General features: G+C 38.3%; 1 protein-coding gene and 1 long non-coding RNA gene across 8 annotated transcripts in view; one reads left to right on the plus strand and one right to left on the minus strand.

Annotated features, from left to right (window-relative positions):
• LOC308475890 overlaps window positions 1–12,669 on the plus strand; it is a 33,304-nt gene extending 20,635 nt beyond the window's left edge. For all 5 annotated transcript variants that reach the window (XR_013985486.1, XR_013985487.1, XR_013985488.1 and 2 more), the window contains one exon: window positions 12,341–12,669. This is a non-coding gene — a long non-coding RNA (uncharacterized lncRNA). The remainder of the gene's footprint in view (window positions 1–12,340) is intronic.
• CLYBL (citramalyl-CoA lyase) overlaps window positions 1–22,533 on the minus strand; it is a 201,332-nt gene that overhangs the window by 12,466 nt on the left and 166,333 nt on the right. For all 3 annotated transcript variants that reach the window (XM_081003224.1, XM_081003225.1, XM_081003223.1), the window contains exons 3-6: window positions 16,961–17,149; window positions 12,912–13,013; window positions 11,144–11,237; window positions 8,594–8,761 (exon numbers count right to left, since the gene is read on the minus strand). In XM_081003224.1, the coding sequence (XP_080859350.1) occupies window positions 8,594–8,761; window positions 11,144–11,237; window positions 12,912–13,013; window positions 16,961–17,149 (553 nt within the window). The remainder of the gene's footprint in view (window positions 1–8,593; window positions 8,762–11,143; window positions 11,238–12,911; window positions 13,014–16,960; window positions 17,150–22,533) is intronic.

Below are 22,533 nucleotides of genomic sequence, written 5' to 3' on the forward strand. Positions count from 1 at the left end.
GAGGCTTTCAAATACTGCACCGACTCTCATTTTTCGATGGTTCTTTTTTAAAAAAACAAAAAACCATTCATTGTTAAATTATGCTTCTCCTTACCCTAAATGAGCTAAAAATAGACATAACAACTCTGTGTTTTTTTTAAATAGATGTGACTAGCATTTCAGGGTTTTTTCTCTCCCTGCCAGCTATTCAAACATAGTATAAAAGATATAGCCAGACTTTAGAAGATCCTTATTCCTGTTAAAAAGGGAAATGATGGAAATAAGATCTATCACCAAAGCATAAAGCTTTTATGCGGTTTGCACATTTTTCTATTTCCAAATAATTATTCTCTAACAGTGTAATCTTAATACATGACTAAGTTCCATTATTCCCAGTGGGGCATATTCCCAGCTTCATGTTTACAGGATTGCAGCCTAAATTGTCCTCGTGTTAGGATTTACGTTTTAGCAACATTCTGCACCAACTTATTATTTATTAAATTTATAAATTGCCCCATCTGCAAGTCAAATTCGCCTTTACAAATATGGGCTATAATCCACCAAAAAGTTCTCCTTCATAAGCCCCATTGAAATGAATGGGAGGTGCTCAAGAATTTGGCTATCACCAGTGAGTGAAATCCAACTTTGTTGCCCACCAGTGAAATTGACATCGGTGATGGAACAGATTCCTTGTGAAACCCCTGCCCTTGCCTAAAATCTAATGGATCCTCTAGAACAGGTCTGGACGAACAAGGTGGTGAGATCAAATAGAAGTCTTTTTGTATGAAGTTGCATGTCACCCAGTGGGGTTTGCACAGAGGAAGTTTCCCTGTGGGCTTGTGTCTTTTAAAATGTGACCCCCATTCCAGTCCCATCCTACTGGCTCAGAAAAGTTAAATAAAATTAAATCAAAAGGAATCCACATTTATTTGAATTTTTCATTTGACAATTTTATTAGTTTCTCTAAGATATTCTGTGCTCTCCTCGCCATGTGTTTATCTTTTAAACTGAGTAATAAGTACTGTGCTACTATAATGCTTTTCTTGTGGAAGTGAGGCTAAAAAGAAGAAACAAAAATCTTTTAGAACTACATTAAACCGGTCTATGCTGTGCTGAAGTTTAAGAAAGCCTTAACAGACAGTACCCATTACAAGTAATACGATTTGATGTTCAATGAGAAAAATATAGATTTCTTTAATAAATGGAATTCCTGTAGATCCTTACAACATTTTTATTTTTCTAACAGTGAATAATTGTAGAGGGGAAATCATACAGTAACTTTTTTAAAAATGCTACACCTCTTCATGTGAAAGGGACTTGGCTTCAAAAAAAAAAAAAATCAAAATAAGAAAAATAGCAACAAAATCAGAACTCAGGTTGAGCTTTCTTTTCTGCATACATGTTTGCTTATTATGAGTATCCTAATATTTTATTTGGTTGCATTAAAATGGATTCTTACACCCACACCTGAATCTTTTTCAATAGACTCTTAGAAAGGTTTTACAAAGAACTGTCAATAGATTTGCTCTCATTAAAAATTATATAACGACATGGCTCATTATATTGAGCATTAAACTCAAACTCTTATTTTTGGGCGCAAACAATATTTCAGAAATTTCCAGTTGCCATAAATGAGTTGTGTGTGTTTTGCAGAAGTACTTTACATTAATGTGCAAGTCCCAAAACTGTTTTGAAATGTGCTCATTTTCAGCTGGTACAAAACCAGGGAAGCAATTAGCAAAAAGTCATAATCTGTTAATTCATTTAAAAATTTTGCAGCTCAGGGAGAGGCACATTTAAGCAACACAAAATTAGAAGCTCAAATGAAAACTGGAAATTACTATGAATAAGAAAGTAAAGAAAAAGAACTGCAAGAATGTGTGCCTTCATTTCTACGATTTGTTGTTCAATGAATTTTGATGTTTTCCAGTTTTATTCTTGCTAATAAAAATAAAACTGAAATCAATTCTATGCAAATAAGGTACTTTTTGTAGCTGCAGCACATAGTTTAGAAAGTTATACCACAAGATGCTTCATCATATTTCATTTTTAATTACATTTTCACTTTTCGCAAACTGAATATTCATAACGTGCACTTGAGATGCTCTCATAAGTTTCACATCTTTAAAAATCCTAATTTTAAAAAACAAATTACATTGAATAAATTAATGTAATTCAATAATCTGTTCTATCTGCAGAAAGAAGTGTCATTTTCTAAAATTGAGAGAAATTTCAAATTACGACTATGGTGAATATACCATAGTTTTTAGTTTTTTATTCTGCTTTACTTGTAATAGACAAAATGTAAATTTAGAAACTGAATTTCGTATAAGTAGTTCATTACAAAATATAGAAAACATACATTTAAAGACAAAGTTCAGCACTGTGAGAAAGAAGGCCTGAAATACTGGTCAATTAGTTTTTTTAAAAAGGTATATTGCAGTGATGGTATATAATGTAAGGGCTTTTAACCTGTTTAAATGTGTGACCACAGTAAAAAAAATAAAACGCCATTTGATTTATGGCCTCGGTTGCCTTTTGTTACACCTTGTGTACCCAAACAAGTGTATAATGGACGTTAGTGTCATGGAGAAACAAGGGAAATATTATAAACCAAACAGTTGTTATTGACAAGTTAGAGAGAGATTGCAGAGTGGGAAGGCATTAAAATTTATGGCCATGAAATCCTTTTTGCAGTACCATTTGATATATCATGCTTTAAATCAATACCTGTCAAGTCTTTTATGTAATTCTATGATGGTGTCATTTTTTGTCTTCTACAAAAGATTGTAAAAAAAAGGGGGAGAACCCTATAGTGTTTCATATTTATATCTAGCTTCCCAGCATGTTGCAATGGAGTAGCTATAATGACTAAGTCAGCTGTTAAAGTGTCATTCCAGGGTTTACAATTTTTATGTATGTAAACATGATTACAGCCGATAAGACATTTATACAGAGAGCATCCCGAAATAAAACTCGTGGGTTACGCAGACTCATAAGTGGTAAACTGCCAGGAAACAAGACCCTTTAAAAACAATGACTGCTCTTCAAAATGATGGCTGAAAACATGGGTGCAATCCTATGGCAAGATCGGCTGGGTTGAGTAGCTTAGGATGCAGCGGACCTCTGACTCAGCTGGGCAAGGATGCTGGAGTAGCAAGCTTATCCCAGCTCAGATGAAGCTTGGCTAAGACTGCTGTAAGCCCCCCCCCAAAAGAGTGTTTCAGGGGTGTCCACTGGTTGGATCCTAAGGCAGAGCTGTAGCTATTGGGGGGGGGGGGCTAGCCAGGTGTTTTTGCCCTGGGTTAAGCCTCCAGAGGGGTGCCACTGAGGCTCCCAGCCTGTGTGTGTGTGTGTGTATGCAAATGCACAGGGGTGTGTGTGCCAAACTGGATATTTGAAATAAAGTGAAATAAAACCTAGTTTTGCCCCTGCCTAAGGCTGGACGCGGGTGGCGCTGTGGGTTAAACCACAGAGCCTAGGACTTGCCGGTCAAAAGGTCAGCGGTTCGAATCCCTGCCACGGGGTGAGCTCCTGTTGCTCGGTCCCTGCTCCTGCCAACCTAGCAGTTCAAAAGTGCAAGTAGATAAATAGGTACCGCTCTGGTGGGAAGGTAAACGGCGTTTCCGTGCGCTGCTCTGGTCCGCCAGAAGCAGCTTAGTCATGCTGGCCACATGACCCAGAAGCTGTACGCCGGCTCCCTCAGCCAATAAAGCGAGATGAGCGCCGCAACCCCAGAGTCGGCCACGACTGGACCTAGTGGTCAGGGGTCCCTTTACCTTTACCTTTAAAGCTGTTCAGCTTCGTCACATGGCCTGGTATATAGCACTATTTTAAAGGCTTGTTTCCCCCCTGTGAGGATCAGGCAGAGCTGCAGCCCCACTGTTGAACAGGTTTTGGATCTGGTATAAATTTACACTGGCTTAACTTAGACCGGCTTGCTTTAGGCCAGCTTCTCGTGCATAGGATTGCTCCATATACAAGAAATGCATCGTTTATCGTTTAGGGAATGCCAAATGAAACTTCATGGTCACATCGCATGAAGTCTACCATAGTCCTATTGTAAATATTTTACTAAGGCACTTCTGACTTTTGAGAAGTGATTCCTTTTGAACTGTTGTTGTGTGGACTAAACATTGTGAGAGATTGAATTTAGGCACTGTTGAATGTTTTGCTTGTAACGTTTGGAAAACACATTTCTATATCCTTTTGCATGAAAACCTGGGAGACAAATTCATATATTTCTTCAATGAGGTGTTGGAGCCATAATTCTGTGGCTTTTCCCAATGCTGTGATGTGGTTGTAGGGCCAATAATTAAGTTCTTTCCTACACAAATATAATTGTCATCCACACATTACCGGAGGGCATGGGAAGCAGTGAGCACTCTGGCAACAACTCTACACCTGTCTGGATATAACATTGACTAATACAGCTAACTAACATTTAGCTTAATCCTAGAGTCAGAGAGGCCTAACTCTGCATAGGATTAAAGCCATATTTAAAAGCTATGAACATAACCAAACAAGAGAGAGCAGCTAGAGAAGGTTTATGCTAAAGAGTTCTCCTTTGCGAGTACGTTTTAAATTTTGATTTAGGGATGGCTGGTTTGCTAATTATCCTGAACTGCTAGAGGTAAGATAACTCTTAGGGGCAGGTTTTCAAATGGCTAATCTGATTATTACATTACAGTGGACGCTCGGGTTGCGAACATGATCCATGCGGGATGCACGTTCACAACCCGCAGCATTCGCAACCTGTGCATGGGTTGCGATTCGACGCTTCTGCGCATGCGCAAAGAGCGATTGAGTGCTTCTGCGCATGCGCGACCGCTGAAACCTGGAAGTAATCTGTTCCGGTACTTCTGGGTTTCGGCAGTCCACAACCCGAAAAAACGCAACCTGAAGCGGCTGTAACCCGAGGTATGACTGTACAGGAGAATCTTTACATTAACCTTCCCCAACCTCAGGCCTTCCAGATGTTTAGGACCACAAGTTCAAAAACTCCTGAACGTTGGCCATGCCAGCTGGGGTTGATGTCCAGCAACGTTTTGGACAAACACTATCCCTGGCATCTTGCATAAGACAGATGAACATTTATGAAATGCTTTGCTCATTCAGTTCTGCATGACAAAAACATTGATAATGATAGGGATTGGTAGGAGGATATTTTATATTAATTATATTTAATCCTCTCGAGACCCATGTGTATTTGCCTGCGAATATCCCACAGATAACAGCTAAGGGCACAATTTAATGATCTTCTGTGCCCTTAATTCATACACAGGTGCCACTGGGATGAATGGGGATTCACTGAGTAAATAGCAACAACACCACTCATCTGTTTTTGCTTTAGATATATTGCTTGTCAACATTTATTTACTGGTTTATTTTTTTTTATTATAAAAAAATCTATCTTGCCCTATAAGCAGATCTCTCAGAGCAGCTGCCACATGGACTCCACTTCAAATCACTGTAGGTGGTGGCTGTTATCATATGATGAGCCATTTGTGTAAAGCGGTTTACCCCACAGATGGTGCTAGTTTTTCCATGCCACGGCAAATGAGGGTAAAGAAAAGTTTGCAGTGGCATAGTGAAATGCATTTAATCCACACTGGAACAGCTCCTCACATGATAGCAGCTGCTACGTGGAGCAATGCTTATCACATAGAAATCCTAGTAACTTCAACAGAAAGTATTCATCATGCCTTTTAGCAACATAAGCTATTTTTAATTCCAATAGATGAAGATGCCAATATGTTCATAGTAGAAAATTTAAATTTATGACTTTGGGACAGGGCATTTACATGGGCGTTTATGCAGATTGGTTATGGCTTAACACACTTTAGTCAAGATGATTTGAGGGAGGTGAAAAGGGAGAATTTGTTCCTTTCAAAATCCTTCAAAAACACCATCCTTCAAAATGGTGCTGAATTTGCAATGCGCCATATTAATTATTCTAGAATAAAAATATATTACATAAAGGATTATATGCTCCCCAAAACATTAAGTGGAAGGCTGCTGGGGTAGGGGAATCCAGCCTTTTATCACATTTTAAATTGCTTTGATTGTGTGAGCACGAGGTTAACTAAAATTCACCTTCTGCACTTAACCTGGGTCTAGTGATCTTGATATTATATAGGCAGCTACATACCTCCAAAACTGTGCACTTTGGAGACAGATTGCCTGCTTCATTTTCACAAGTAGAAAGTTATCATAATTTATTGTGTTCACTCCAAATCATGTGGAATAGTGATGTTAGTGAATTTGAGAAACATAACCAGGATACACTTTACTTAGTCTGGAATAAAAGAGTTTGGGCTTGTCTACACTTGGTTCATCAAGAGCAGGTGATGGGCCGAGTGACCTATTACTACATTTTCAGTATTCAGGCTCTAAAGGGGCCTGTGCAAACATACAAAGCATTTCTGTGCTCAAAAGAGGAGATGATGAATAATTTTTAAAAAGCTTTCAGTAGCATTTCCTTGTCTCATGGGAAGGAACCATAGCTCAGTCATTTCCTGAAGGTTCCAGCTTCAACCCCTGGTATCTCCAGTTAAAAACAAACAAATAGGTGATGGCAAAGACCCAGAAGAGCTGTTGCCTCTTAGTACACAGTCCATACTGGTCTAGATGAACCAACACTCTGGCCTGATAGAAGGCAGCTTTCTGTGTTGGTGTGGTCCAAAGGGCCTCCAACTTTTGGAGGGAGTCTTCAAGTGGTATTCTAATCTGCAGACCGTTGAGAGCAAATGAGCTTTTGTGCATGTGTACTGTTTTGGATTTCAGCCATTGACTTTAACAGGAGGGTGACAAAGCCTTGAAAGTTGGTTGGTTGGGTAAAGAAAACAGTAGGCACTTTGATGCATGCGTTGTGTCTGGAAAGTGCCCCAAGTAATTCTTGTAGTATTTGGAATGGAAGAGTATTAGCCTGTTGTTCTTGATAATATTTCTGGCAAGCAGCTCTCTCTGGCGGCAAAAACAAGGAAGAGTCTTGTGGCACTTTAAAAACTCAACATATTTATTATGGCACAAGCTTTCAGGGACAGAAGCTGAAATGTGATAACACCATTAAGTTGCCACAAGTCTCCTTCTCCTTGTTCATTATTGATAGCTAGGTTGGTGCTTTAAATGGTTCTTCAAGTTGCATTTTCTCCAGAAACCAAGAGGGATTTTGAACTTTTTATTTTAAGAATGCACTTCTTACTAGATTAAGAGCTTCAGAGAGGTCCCTGCTCCCCAGTCTTACAGACCTGCCTATCTGTAAAAGTGTCACATACCCATCCTGATTGAAAGGTATCGCTGAAACATTGGTACTGCTGTTCTTTAAAGAACGCTGTAATCTTTGTATGCAAGCCAAGTAGCTGATTCCTATCATAAAGCTGCAATCTTTGTTATGTATCGCATCTCATAGGGGCGCCTGCATGATCTAGCGCACCAATCATTGGCGAAATGTCTGTGTTACAGGGATTGGCTGTAAGGAGCCTGCTGATCGCACTGCCTTGCCAGTACCATCAGGTGAACAGGCAATTACTGGGAAGCAAGCCAGAATTGGGGAAAGCAACTCAAAGGAAAGACTGACAAGAAAATAACTATCATAGCCTAATTAGCATATTGGGTTGTTGTTGTGATGTGTGTGTGTGTGTGTGTGTGTGTGTGTTTTAAGCTCCAGCACTTCATAATAAAAATGTGGACTATGAGGATTTTTGACCATTTATTGAAATGAATGTACAGCTGTGATTAGCAGATGTTAGAAGCAGAGGAGGTTTTATTCAAATTTGTTAAAAATGCTTTTTTAAAAATGTGATTCCAAAAATGCAACGGCAGCATTATTTTATTTTTTGCATAAATGTACACTCACAGGCATACATGAATTGGAAACTGAGTGGTGTGCAAGGTTTTCAGCCGATATTGTGTTTCCTCTAACCTGCGAGAGCAGGAGGGTTCTGTGTTTATACCGCAGCCTTCATTTATACTTTACTTTCCCTAAATCATAAAAAGAGTAACGCACTTGGGTGTGACTTGTTGAAAGACTCTTTAAGGGCCTAGTTTTGCACTTGGAATTTTCCGCCTGCCGTTTTATAGGCAAAAGTAATTGTGAAAACGTTTTATAGCGTTTGGACTTCTCTGCTCCTCCACCAGTCAGCGTAAGGAGACGAACAGGGGGTCCGTGCTGCAGAACACGTCTGTTTGATGATTAAGGAGAAGAGATAATACATTTTAAACCAAGGGTGAAGGGAGTCTTGTTTTTAAATCTTTATGGGTAGTGTGGGGGCGGGGGAAAGGGATGACTGTGGGTGCTCTCTTGTGAAAGCAGGATGCTTTAAGGGGAGATATGTATAAACCACACCTCCTCCCATCTTTTAGTGCGAGTTTAAATTTGAGAACGTAAATGGAGAAGTGAGAATGCTGCAGCTCTCTATAAATATATTCTTGAATATTGGTTGGGTGGGGCTGGTTGTCTCTGCTGCATTTCGGTATTTTGGACCTGCTAGCAATTATTATGATTCTCATTTGTTGGTTATTTCAGTATAAAACAAACAAACAAGCAAGCAAGCAAACTACACACACACACACACACACACACACAGTATATATATTTTTGTAAAAGCCATACCGGTAAAACCCATTAAGGCACCCTCTCTTGACTGCTTACAGAGTCCCTCTTCATCATGAAAGTCGATATATACAAGGTCAATGGCCTGCAAGCCAAAAGCCTTTGCTGTGACAACAATTTTTTGCCTGGCATATAGAATATCGTGGGTTTCTTTACTACTTGTTGAACCTGAAAAGAAATAGCAGACAGTTGAGAAACCTGGTTTTCAAAAAATATTCGCAGCAGAAATTTACTTAACGTTACCTTTGTCGTCCTTTTCCCGAAAGACAGGCAGGAAAATATTGAAGAGCTTTGTTCACCAAATTTCTGTACAGCAGCTGCAAGGATATTTTGTTGCTGGAGACAAAATATTAAAGCTGCTTCTGCCAAAAAAACCCTTTTCTTTCTGTTTCTGAAATGAAACGTTGGTCGTTTTTTAAAAATCAAGCCTTGGTGCCCGAGCATTAAGCTCTATGTAGGGAGCAATCCTATGCACAAGAAGCTGGTGCAAATTCAGGTAGCAGAAAGTTTCACCAGATCCAAATCCCATTCCCAAAGCCAGGCAGAGGGAAAACAAACCATTAAAATACTGTAGTATTTTATGCTGGATTGTCAAGGCACATGACTGACCTGAATAGACTTAGGATCCAGCCTGAATTCCTTCTCTCTTGTCCTGCCCCTGCCATGCCCCAGAACGCCCTTTTGGGGGGACTTGCACAGGCCTTGGCTTGGCTGGCTGAGCAAGTCACACAGGACAGGAATGTCTTCAGCAGAGCTGGTTTGGGGAACCTAAAGATGGTTGAGCCCAACTGAGCCACAAATAAGCGAGTTGAGTTGGAGATTGCATTTGAAGATGCTCTTCCTTCTGGATCTTGCCAAAAGACTCCCCCCCCCCCATTGTGCTTTTCTTTAATAGGAAATATGAATTAGGTTTTTAAATTTATTTTACGGAACACTTATTTCTATACAGCTTAATCAGCAAAGCCTCTAAGTGGGCATAAAATATTTATTTAAGAAAATCCGAGGAGTTGACCTAGAAATTCTTAACGTGTAGATGTAATCAGCAGTATAAAAATATACGTAATAAAATACACATTAAAATAAATGTCAAATTTATAGACTTGCCTAAATGAAGCTTTTAGCAAGTTTCAAAAACAAGACAGCAAAAGCACTTGTCTAATATCAATGGGCAGGGAGTTCCAGTGGATGGGTGCTGCTACAGCGAACCATCACTGAGCATGTGGATCGAACGTTACACGGCACTGATTCAGCAGATTAAAGGAGTTGAGTGGACATATATAGGGGTAAGACAATCCTTCAGATAAATTGGTCCCAAGCTGTTAACCACTTGGTTACTATACTAATAGTAACACCTTTAATTTGCTTTTGCATATCTGTAGCAATTTGCTGATATCTATAAGTGTTGCACCAAAAAGCACCAATTTGATGGCCACTGAGACGTTCCAACCATTTAATCTAGAGTAGTCCCAATTATTTCAGTGGGGCTGAAATAAGTGGTAGAAATACAGCTTTAGGTTTTGTTTTGTTTTTAAAAAAAGATTTCTGTCTCAGTCTAGTATTTTGATCTTACACACATTACTTTGAAATAAGTCCATTGAGTTAAAATTTTAGCCTAAGATAAATGTTCATGCTCAAATCCTTGGATGAAACATCCGTTAACTATGATTGACTTCTGAGATTTTTTTTTAAAAAGCATCCACAAAATCTGCTGAACTCAGAGTATCTGATACCTCCTAATGCATCTATTCTCACATGTACACTTGTGTGAAAAAATAATAATCTGTTCTCTTGTCTTGAGCATCACTGTTTTTGACCTTGATTGCCACCTTATCAGGAATAAATGAAGGCTTTGTTATGCCTCATTATTTAAAATATTGCTTCCTTTTATGTGAATTGCACTCAGAAAGTTGTGATTAGATGAACCAGATCAGAAGGTGCATATTTAGCAGATATGTCTGTCACAGCAACGTAATACAGAAATGAGATTCTGTATTGACGTTGTTTTTGGAGAAATTGTGACATCACAAGGCAGAAAGGCACTGAGGTGTGGTTGCTTTCCTGGAGGAAGTATTAAGATGCATGCACTAAAACAGAAGCAAGCATGCAAGAGATTGTTAAAACTATCTACAGTATTAACAATAGGCTTCTTTGTGCACCAAAATTACTAAATTAGTCTCATGATTTCAACAGTCACTGCATTTAATTTTTTAGTTGGAGAGCAATAAGCAGAATATGTTTCTGTAAAAGCACAGCTGTAATAGGTTTTAGATTTCAAAAAACGACAACCGAATTAGGAAGATGTACAGGAGACAACACAAATAAATGTATACCCGCTAAATTAGTAAAGGCAGAGCAGTAGACTCCATTTTTTTAAATAATGGCCACAATCCTGCAAAGAGTTAGATGTATTTAATCCCGCTGATTTTAGTGGGATAAATGAGACAGTACGTATAGGTCTGTGGCAGAATATTTTATTGTTGTTAGTATTGTGGCCGTTCTGTTATTATAATACTGTATTGTTAATTTAAAGGGGGGGGGGAATAGGAGCACCTATGCTGGCACGGAAATCCTCGCCTCCAAAGACGACTCCATCCAAACGAAGGCCAATTTGGGGTCCTTTCCTCAGAGTTTCTTCGCAAACTTCCTTTAAATGGAACAAAAATGTTAAACACAAGCAGCAGGCTGTTTAAAATCATTTTCACTACCAGAAAGATACTAATCGTCAGTTACATTAATTCCTTGGGGACAGGGGCTGCTGTCAAGACTCTTCTTGCATAATGTGCGAGAAATAAGTAATAATAACAAATTACACATCTGCAGAAAAAGTATACTTTGAATGCAGATCTATCCAGTATATCTTAAAGCACAGAATACATATATACATTTTTGTCCTTGCATTTAGGACAAAGCTTTGTCCTAAATGATAACCGTAAACAGTGTGTTATATTTACGAAAGTGGACACTGCATATAGCTTAAGAATCCTTCCTGCACCCCATGAATAATACCTGCATAGAACAATGACTGGAGTATCTTTGGTTTAATACATTGCTGATGGACTGTCATGGCGGATGCAATCTTCTAATTGCTATTTAATGGGCAGCATAGGGTGGGGCTCCTAACCAATGGCAAAACTACACAATGAAACTAATATAATTCTAGGATATATAATGTGCAACAAGTAGCAAAGAAAATAATTCGAAAAGCAACACCTTGGGATTTGCTAAATGCATTAATCTTTGTGTAATCATTGTTCTTTTTTAAAAAAACATAATGTTGCAAACTGAAATGCTTCATAGCTAGCTAGAATTTGCCTGCCAAAGCACAGAGCTACAGTTTATTTTATTATGATTACTGTTGCAAATATACCTATTTTTATACACTGTGGTTCATATAAATCCTGTTGCACCAGGATATTGGATGCTAGCCGGTATTTTTCGGTGCTGACTTTACTAACGCTTTTTCTTTTTTGTGTGTGTGAATTTGAAAATAAAAACCACTAAAAAAAACCCAAACCAGTAAGTAAAATCTTGGCTAGATATGAACATGTATTATTAGAAATCCTTTAAATTTAAGCCGAAAACTATCTTTCAAACATGCTGTTAAAAATGCGGTGCCTATCAACATGGTAGCCACAAGGGCCTCCCAGCAGCTCCTTCTAATAACACAAAACTTTTCCAGGAAACCCTGGCATGGCTGTGGCGCACTCTAGTTTCAATTTCATCATTGTTAATATCTTTCCTCCACAGAAACACACAGGCTGGATGCCAAGAATAGGAGGCCATTTGCATGTATTTGATCAACATCAAGTTCACATTGCAAAAGATGGGGGAAGAGACAAGAAATAACATTTTTGGAGGGCAGATGAAGAAGAACTCCACACTCCTTAATGCCATTTTTGTGTGCATATACAGTATTGGGCTGTAGAAAACAGAAGGTACATTTTTTTGACTATTGACTGCAAAGGGCTCTCTTTGTGTGGTTGTAAATGTTGTCAGTTCTCAGAACTTCATAGAAGAGGTGCTTTTAAGATATTAGAATGAGACTCCTGAAATAATAATAAAAATTTGACAGCCGCTATATCTTTTCACACACGTTTATTGGATTTAAAGGAAATAAAAAAGAAATGCCAAAATAGGACAGAAGAGAACTATTAGGTAGGATGCGACTGTATTATGTGGCACTGGAATTTCAGCAAATATTTTTTGCATTAACAAATGCTATGGCATTTTAACCCACCTTTTTCCAGTTATGTGACTTATTCAATGGATATATGGCTTTAAGCAGAAATGCCAGCTAAATTATATTGATGTTTCTTACCTTAAAATTGAGTAAGCCCATTGCTGTTTCCACAAAAGGGAGGAAATTCATAGGTTCTACAAGTACCCGGCCTTTTAAATGGTGTGCAAATTTCTCTGTAAACTAAGCACCGCAGAGGGAAATGATCAGTTTCGTTTTTATAAAAAAAAAACACCTATAAAATGGTACGACTGTCTAAACTTTCCATTGAAGTGAAATACAAATAAACAGAGAAAACAAAGCCTGGGGTGCTGAGAGGGGAGGGAAATAAATAAAAATGAAAACTCTGCCAAGCTTTCAAAGAGGTCTGTTCTTTTAGGCCTGTCTTCTTTAGAATGCCCGCATTACTGTATATTTTGGAGTGTGAAGTTTTAGTTGCAAAAATATTTGCCTAACACCTATCACCCTGACTTAGTTAAATGCAAATCAGCAGGCTCTTAAAAACAAAGTAGAATTGATATACCTGACATTCTGTTTTGTTTCATGTCTGACACTGACAACGGCAGTGAATGTTCCCCAGCCTTCCAAACTGGGACTCACATTATTCATTATGGCACCGTCACCCTTTGTTCCAGAGGTCTTTTCTTCATAATTTTTTCTTTTTTAGCTTACCTAGGAAGGGCCTTTAAAAAGGAAGTTTAATTCTTTGAAGACCAAAGCTCTCCAATTTTTTCCATGAGACCAGTTCACAGCTAGCTCTGAGCTGCCGGTGGGGTAGCCCAAATTCCAAAATCTATCATCTGGAAACATTACAAAAGCTCTTGTACAGATTTTTTCCCTCTCCCTCTCTCTCTCCCTTTCAAAAGAGAAGGGAGGGGGAGGAAAAGCTACCTCTGTATATTGTAAATCTATTATGTCTGTCTAGATCTAGTAATGTGTTGGGAGATAAACATATCACAGGTATGCTAAAGAAATTTTAGTCAATAAAGACGGGGGGGAAATGCATCAATTTTATATTTAAGGAATATTTAACCATTAATGGCTATCAAAGGAAAAGGGAATTTTAATCATCTCTCCATTCAGTCTCAGTTGGGTAAATCATATCTAAGAGATTTGCATAAATATAAACCATCAAAGACTTTTCATCTTCAAAGGGGGTTTCAAGACCCTATAAGCTTTGTACTGTAATCATCGCAGGTCACAACCCTGCAGGAATAAGGCTGCTATGGCAACATAAAAAACTAATGCTTAAGGCTTAGCATAATATTCTGACTAATAGAAAGGAAACTCATTTTAAAAGCTGGCAGCCTATTTACCAGAAGCTGGATTAGAGGTGTTATTTCCTCTTTTAGCTCCCCCTCCAACTTCACCCCTCCCCAAAAGAAAGGGAAATCTAATCACCGAAATCTTTAAAAAGCTTCCAACCAATTTGCAGTAACTTTACATTAAGCCCAAAATAAATCATACCTTGCTGCAATGCTGGGGGGTTTTTTGGAGGGTGAATCCTCACTATGTGTGCGTGTGTGTGTGTGCGTGCCTGTGGTGTCGTCATTGCTGCCACAGTTGCCTGTCAAACCTTTCCACAGGCTGGTGTGCAACAGAATATATATAAGGAATTAAGAGAGAGCCTGCCATTCAAATGTATGGCGTGAAATGCAAAGGAATTGCAAGAGGGGTGGGGAAGACACTTGCAGCCCGGTCCTACCCATGTTTACGTGGCAGTAAGCCCCATTGTGTTCAGCTGGGCTTACTCCCAAGGAAAGGTGCACAAAATCACAGCACGATAATAATAAAACAAAGCCAACATATGCCTTTGTCCGGCCTTGATAATTAAAACAAAACAAAACAATTTAGCAGGTATGGTTAATTTTAAGTTGGCAATCCTTTTGTGTGCTAAACCATTGAAAAATAAAAAAACACACCCATCTGTTTGTTTGTTTATTTAAATCTTTCTTTTTAATGCATTTTATTTTGCAACTTGCAAGGGAGAGTTTTTAATCAAGCAATGTTTTTCCTCCATTTCCTCCAATTTTTTAATTGTTTTTTTTAGCACCAAATACAAAAGGCAACTAGTTGAGAAGTTTCAATTAATTTTTTTCAAAAGGAGACGATTAAATGTTTCCGGCCTGGTAAAGTGTTCATTTCAGTGAGAGGGGGTAGAGGAAAAAAGGGGGAGGGGGGGGAAACAAAGCTCTGGGAGGAGATGAAGTAGCAGGCCTTAGCAATGCTTTCAATTCCAGTGCACACCCGATAGTGTGTGGGGAAGAATGCCCACTGTTCAGGATTTGTGGGAGAATTGTCCCATGACAAAGGAGCGAGAGTTACGCTTGTTATAGTCCAATAAGCCATGCCAGTCAAACAAGTACCCATACTAGGGACAAAAGGGAAGCAGGAGATTCTCACACAAAAGAAAACAAGTAAGCCCATCTTTTAGTTGTGCATCAGCCTCCAGGTTTTATGCTTCACATAAATAAAAATGAAGGGGAAAAAATAAACAGCAAAAAAAAGAGGTAGCTTTCCATTTCACTAGCCACTTAAAACAAAGCCAAAAATATCACTGAACTTGATCGGTCTCCCTAGACAGAAGACTTTAACAGAGGTAGAGGAAGTGTCGAAAGGTTGACGCTGGTTTATTTCCAGAAGGGAAAACAGTTGGAAATTTAAAAAATCAGAGATGAGGAAACGTGGAGGAGCATGTTCCTCTTAGCATGAATTAGAAAGAAAGCCTGAAGTCTCACATCAAGGTAAAACATATTGGGTAACACCAAAGGCCTTCGCTGGAATGGCAAGATGAATATTCATAATCACCAAACTCCAGAACTGTTAGTCCGCTGTACAAAATCAACAAAGAGGCCTTGTGGATCTTCCTTAGTAAAAGATCGTTCCACTCTGGAGACAACGTTACTGAAAACAGAACTATTCTTTTTGGATGTTTTAGACTTCAATTTTCCCAGCCTCTGAAAAAGGTTGCGTTTCCTGTCCCCCACGAACATGTAATGAATTTAAAAGCCGTTGATGGTAGTTCAATGTTACCCATAACGTCTTGGGTATGCAAAAACAGCCAAGAGCCTTATGGCACCTTAAAGGCTAAAAAGATAAGTTTAGGGTTAGATGTGGAACTAGTTAGGATAGAAACTACCAGATTTGTCTAGTTTTGTTTTTCTTTATAGTCCTTCTATGGATCTCTCCCTCGCCCTCCACTCAGTGTTCCCCAAACTATGAAAACAGGATAAATAAGCCTTACAACTTTAGTGGTATTTTTCAGAAATAATGGTATCACTAAATAAAACTTATCCCTCCTTAACAATTTGAACAATTATAGCATAATTAGGCCCATTTCAAAGTTTTCTTAAGTAATGTGACATGCCAACCATTTACATTTCAGGTTTTTATAGGCTGAAAAGTCAGTCATGAAACGCAAGCACACCTGTCAGCAATTAAAAAGGAAGAAATAGAGAACTGGACAGGAAATAATATCTGTGCTAATTAAAAACACTAGTTAAAAGCTTCCTGTTTGTTCTTCTGGTTGCCCTAAGGAGTGACCTTTACTTTTCGTCTCCACCATAATTTTTTCATATGTTGCTAAAATGTTTCCTCCATCTACTTATGGTTTCCAACTTCCAGGGCATGTACGCTATACGTTTACATGACAGTCAGTGAGGTTTTACTACAATGAAAAAAACTGGTCTGATTTTAAAACATTTTTACTTTGCCTTAATGGCAGCACAGCTTATTAAAGCAGTATGCTAGCCAGTTAATTCTACTTAAAAATTAAAACGTTTCACACACGTTCTGCATGTAATTTCAATCTACACCTCTTATCCTGAAATGGTTGATCTTTGAAATATGGGCCAAATTTGCTTAATATATGCAAGAGGCTTCTAGGATTAATTGATTGATTGCTTCTAGGAGTGATTTATTTGATTGATTGATTAATTAATTAATTAATTAATTAATGTTTACTAATAAGCAGATGATGGTAAGGATGAATTCAACTAGTACTGTGACTAGAGATATTTCTTACTTGCCTCATGAGCTAAATCCACAAGTCCCAAAGTCTCCTCTTTCTAAACAAAGTAGCAAAGATCTTAATCTAATGCTGAGATAGTGACGAATCCCAATTTACTCACCCATCTTATTTCTTCGACACTTTCAGTTTTTGGAAGCATTAGGCTTGTAGGGAGAACCTTGGATTGCAAAATGACCTTTATATCTTCTTCAGCAAGACCACTGGATACCGAATTGATCCTAACACACTTCTCAGTCCGACCAAACTCAAATTCTTCAAGTGTTTTCACACTAGTCGTTCTTGCTTCTGCCTAGAGTTGAGAGGGGATAAAAAGTAAGAAGAACTCTTAATTTCACATTCTACTGTACATTTATTGCAGTTTTATGAATCTTGAGCATCTTTTAAATAATAATGAAAAGCCATTAAACTGATTCAGCGTGTTATGATTTTAATGGACCCAATGTCTTTAATATTCCACTTCTATCATTACTAATTTTGTGGGGAAAGATATACAATTACATGACTGGAAAGAATCTAATATATACTCTGCTAACAGCACAATCCTCTGTATTTCGTCTCGCAAGTGGTCCTATTTAGTTCATTGGGACTTACTTCCAGGTAAGCATGCACAGGATTGTGGTCTGAGTTGTGTCCAAAAGGGAAAACTTAAATGTCAACATTAAGAGAATATTTCCTCCAGTATACTTTCTTGTAAATACTAGCAATATCACTATTTGTATTTATTTATGCATTTTGTTGTATACACTCTCCTAACCTGCCCATACATGGACTTCTCTCCATCTTTCCATTAACTTATAACAGAAACGTTGAAGGAAGAGCAGGATAATTGCAGGAGTAAAAAATCTCCCACAAAGAGCACACATGCATTCTGCTTTTACTGAAGCAATTTGAAACAAACAAATCCAAACATATATGCTCAAACTGACACACACACAAGAAAACGTTGAAGAAAAAGTAAGCGCATCTGAACAATGTTTTCCTTCTGAATAATTGAGCAGTTGCTGAAATAAAACATTTTTATTGGGCCAGAGACAGAAATTCAGACAGACTGAAAGCAAGAAAGTGCCTGGACTCTCGACTTCCTGCCAATTTCAGTTTCAAAACACAAATTCCTTCAACTTGGCAACAGCCCTTAGCAAATTCTCATTGTCAAAATGAACACTTATCAAAAGCAATTTCATTTGTGAAGAGTTTTTTATAGTACTAATAAAACTTTAAAGCTTCTGACTGATGAATGTTTTAAAGAAAGGGGGTGGGGGGGGGAGAGAATGGATAATGGTGTTAACAATATGCAGCCATTTGCCCCCCAAAATACTTATCAAGGAAACAGGCAAACGAAAGGGAGGAGGGAGGGAAATCATCAAAGTTAGTATCCAGAGCAAAGCCAGTCAGCGAGACAACACAAAACATTAGATTTAAACCAGACGGATACCAATCCGACCTTGGGAGTAGAGGCAGAAGAGGCTGCAAAATGTGGTCCGAGTTAAACAGTGTGAGGAAACAGTAGCTTACAGTTGTCAGGACCGATCAGGATAAGGTCTCCAAGACCAGTTTAAGACAGCTGTATGGTGCACTGATTTACGAGACTAATAATTAGGATAAGTTTAGACAGAAGAAACCAATGGCCCCTCACCCGGTTAGTGTGACAGAGGGAGAAAGTTAATGACACTCAAAACAATCATCAGCTTGGAGCTACCACCCCTATATCCCCAAACACTGGCTTTAATATGTGCCTATCAGATGGATAGAGAATGGTAGTGCTTGTACATAGAATTAGGAGTGCAGCTCATTACGACATACTATGGCTGGGAGATGGCTCCCTTTGCTTTAAAAAAACCAGCAGCGGGGTTTCTTCCAATAAGAAAAAGCAGCACATTGTGATTTAACACTCAAATAACCCTGCCTCCAAAAAATCTTATTGTGAGATTGCTTCTCATTTGCACCGAACATTATGTGACATCTTATTTGGCATAAGATTAGCCACATATCCTCCTCCTGAGACAAAGTATGCTCCGAAGGATAAAACATGCCCTATTTTACTTTGCTAAAAAAGCAAAACGAAACAAGAAGCCAATGTGGTTTGATCACAAGTGGCGCTGAGCCTCCAAATTATATTTTTACAGGTGGATTTTTACAGTCTTGCTAGTGGTACCTCTGCCAAGTCTGGGACAATTCGTTTCTGCCACTGCAGTCCCCTGGGACATAGCCCACACTCTTTAGGAGTGTCCTGGTCCTCTGGAACGGCTTTTTTTGGAGACGTGCAGGGGGAAAGCAAGACATTTTGCTGCTTGAGTCAAAAGTGGGAGTAGGCTAGGCCATGAGGCCTGCACAACTCTGTTCTCAGACTGAGGAGAGCGGCAAGAGGGCTTAAAAGGAACAATGAGAGGGCTGCCGCCTGAGGCATTCGCCTCACTCTGTCTAATGGTAGAGCTGGACCTAGTCATCTTTCCACTTTGGATCCAATCTATTTAAAATATTTTTAATTTTAATTAAAAAACATGTTGCCCAATTAATTGAGGGCAATTCAAAGTTTAATGGAAACAATTTAACAACTAAACGCTGCAGCCCTACCAATCTGCTACGCAGAAAGAATAGTTTTATATCGGGAAACATTTGATGATCAATTATTTTGGGCCCCCACCAGCAGTCAGAAGAATACAGCTCAGACCCAGTTTTACTGCCTTAGTAAGAACTACGGCCTCAGTCTGCTGTTGTGAGTAATTTTCATAAACCAAATATGTACATCCTCTGCTACATACCTCAAAATAACCAGCCAGCAATCAAGTTACTCTCCTACTCCATATTTCAGAAGAAAAATGTGTTACTGTGAGAGATTATACGCTCTTGCCATCTGTTGGGTGGATAATAGATTTTCATAGAAACATTATATTTTAGCTCTGTCCATTTAAAGAAAATTATTATTCCTTAGCAACAAGTCCCACTATCACTTTATCAGATGCAACTTTATGTGATTTACAAAATGTTTTTAAGCTCTAACCATAAGATTACACCGCTTACACAAGTTTGAGGATTTCAAAAGCTCCAGGTATGTTCAGCCTACATTCCTTTTTGTTATCTCCCCCTATAGATCACTCTGTATGGAGCGACTCATATGAAATGAACTTGAGAAATTCCATAGGGGGAGGCTTGAGGCGAGATCCTTCCATGTGTCATGGCTCCAAAAACGGTCATTGGTCTTCCATTGTAAACCTGAATTGGAACTGACTTTCCACACCATCAGGAGTTTTGAATCCCCCCTGCCCAACGTGTACATTCTAAGTGTTGAGGTTTAGCTGCTGTGGACGAGGGTGATTTGAAGCTCTTTGCCTGATTTACCAATGTGGTGAACATCTTTTCATGGTCCTGCTAAAATTTTTGAAATTATCTCTGCTGTTTCTTTCTATTTAAGTGAAAAAGAGGTATAGCACTATAACACGACAATACTATTTTTTTTTGTATTATGGTGTTACAGTGCCTAATAGTAATAGTAATTTATTTCTATGCCGCCCATTTGGCTGGGTTTCCCAGTCATAAGCATGCGATAAAACAACAACAACAAGAATTAGGGAAAGTTTCTGATCACTGCCATTATTATTATTATTATTAATATTAATACCCCGCCCATCTGGCTAGGTTTCCCCAGCCACTCTGGGCAGCTCCCAATACAATATTAAAAACACGATAAAACATCAAACATTAAAAACTTTCATAAACAGGGCTGCCTTCATATGTTTTCTGAAAGTCAGGTAGTTATATATTTCCTTGACATCAGATGGGAGGGCATTCCACAGGGCGGGCGCCACTACTGAAAAGGCCCTCTGCCTGGTTCTGCCATCTTAGCAATATAGTTAAAGGTAGTTAACAATTTTTTTTGTATAAATCATTTCAAAAATATAACACCATGGGTGAGATTGAATTATTATTATTATTAATTAAATGTATATGCTGCCAGTTGTCAAAAGGCCGCAGAGTGGATTACAAAACGGAACACAAATGTCAATATGTAACAGAATATCTATACAGTATCAAAATCAAAACAGTTATATAAGTACAATTACAATAACGAGAAATGCATAATAAAAGACATTCTCATAATAGCATTGTCATCAAAAAATATAGGAGAAGAAAATCAGCAGCAGCAGCAGCCAGCGTAACAGGGTTTTTCTTCACCTTTTCCTGCATAACCGCAAAAAATGGTTTGGAGGGGTTGTGGAACCCCCCCAGAACAGCATGCAGGGGGAGAATATGACTAATAGGAGAATTGTTTGAATGACAAGCCGAAAAACTTATGCTGATGGAACGATTGCCACACTGAATTTTCCCCTATAGATTTATGGTGTAATAGCTATACCTCTCTCTCTCTCTCTCTCTCTCTCTCTCTCTCTCTCTCTCTCTCGGCCATTTTAGTGCTATTTAAACAATTGATTAAAAGATACTGTAATGAACAAGTTCATAATGAGAAACCCTCTGGAACAGGGTGCTGTGTTTTAATAGGGTCATTTTCTTGGCAGGTCACTTTCCTGCATCAAATTGCTCTTTAAAAAAAGATGGCAGATCAGTGCAAGAGGCATCTATACCTGCAGACATTGTGCTGCTCTTCCATTCGTAAAAAAGATGAGAGTTTCGGCATTCTGAAAAAAGTTGGAAGAACCACGTGGAAAATGCAAGACACACGCAGGTGTCTTGTATAAAAAGAGAGTTAATGAAAGAATGACGGTTCTGCATTTATTGATGACACAATTCTGCTGCCAAAGTTTATGCTACTGTTTTATTGGGTATATTTTCTGAATTATTGTACAGTGGTACCTCGGGTTAATAACTTAATTCGTTCTGGAGTTCTGTTCTTAACCTGAAACTGTTCTTTTTAAAAAAAATAATATTTATTAATAATTTCAAAATTACAAAAAAAAGACAAAATAAAGAACAGCACTACAATACAAAAAAGAGAAAAGCACAGAACATAAAAACCAATACAACAATACAGCAAAATAAAAAAAAGACACAAATCCCAAATTGCATATCTATAATTTCCATTTGCTTGTTTCATTGACCTCCTCACACCTCCCTTTTTGTATTCTAGTTTAATTAATTATTTCAGCAAATTCTTTCCATCTTTCTCAATTTTTGTTAAAAAATATATCTTAACAATTTAACCTAATAATTAACTCAACAAATCCTTTCCATCTTTCCCCATATTCTGTTATTCAAATTACCTTAATTTATTTAACCTTCTCTTACCCCAAAATACCTTAAAGCTTAAATCTTAGTTTTCAAATATACATAGCTCCTGGTATCATTTCTGCTAGAGTCATATAGTTTCATTCCAACATTTTTCCTAATATTCATTAAGCTAATTCTAAATAAAAAGTTTCCTTTATAAGTTTTCTTCCAATTGTCATCCAGCGTCTCTTCTTCCTGGTCTCGGATCGTGTCAGTCCTTACTATCCATTCCATCTAGTCCATCAACCTGGAAGCCTTATGTCCGAGGCCCTTAAGTCTCTTCCATGTCCCTTCTGCAGTTGTTCTTCTTCTTGTTTATATTTGCCCTATTCCTTGTCTTTTGTTGGTCTCTTTCTTAATTTCTTTCCTTTCTCATTGAGGAGTAGGTCTCTGGGGGATTCCAACCCAAAATTGTCTCCATTTCCCTTCATCCAGCCCGCCCATTCCCCACAG

The sequence above is a fragment of the Podarcis pityusensis genome (assembly GCF_964106645.2).
Source record: "Podarcis pityusensis genome assembly, chromosome: 4".
Classification (NCBI taxonomy): domain Eukaryota; kingdom Metazoa; phylum Chordata; class Lepidosauria; order Squamata; family Lacertidae; genus Podarcis; species Podarcis pityusensis.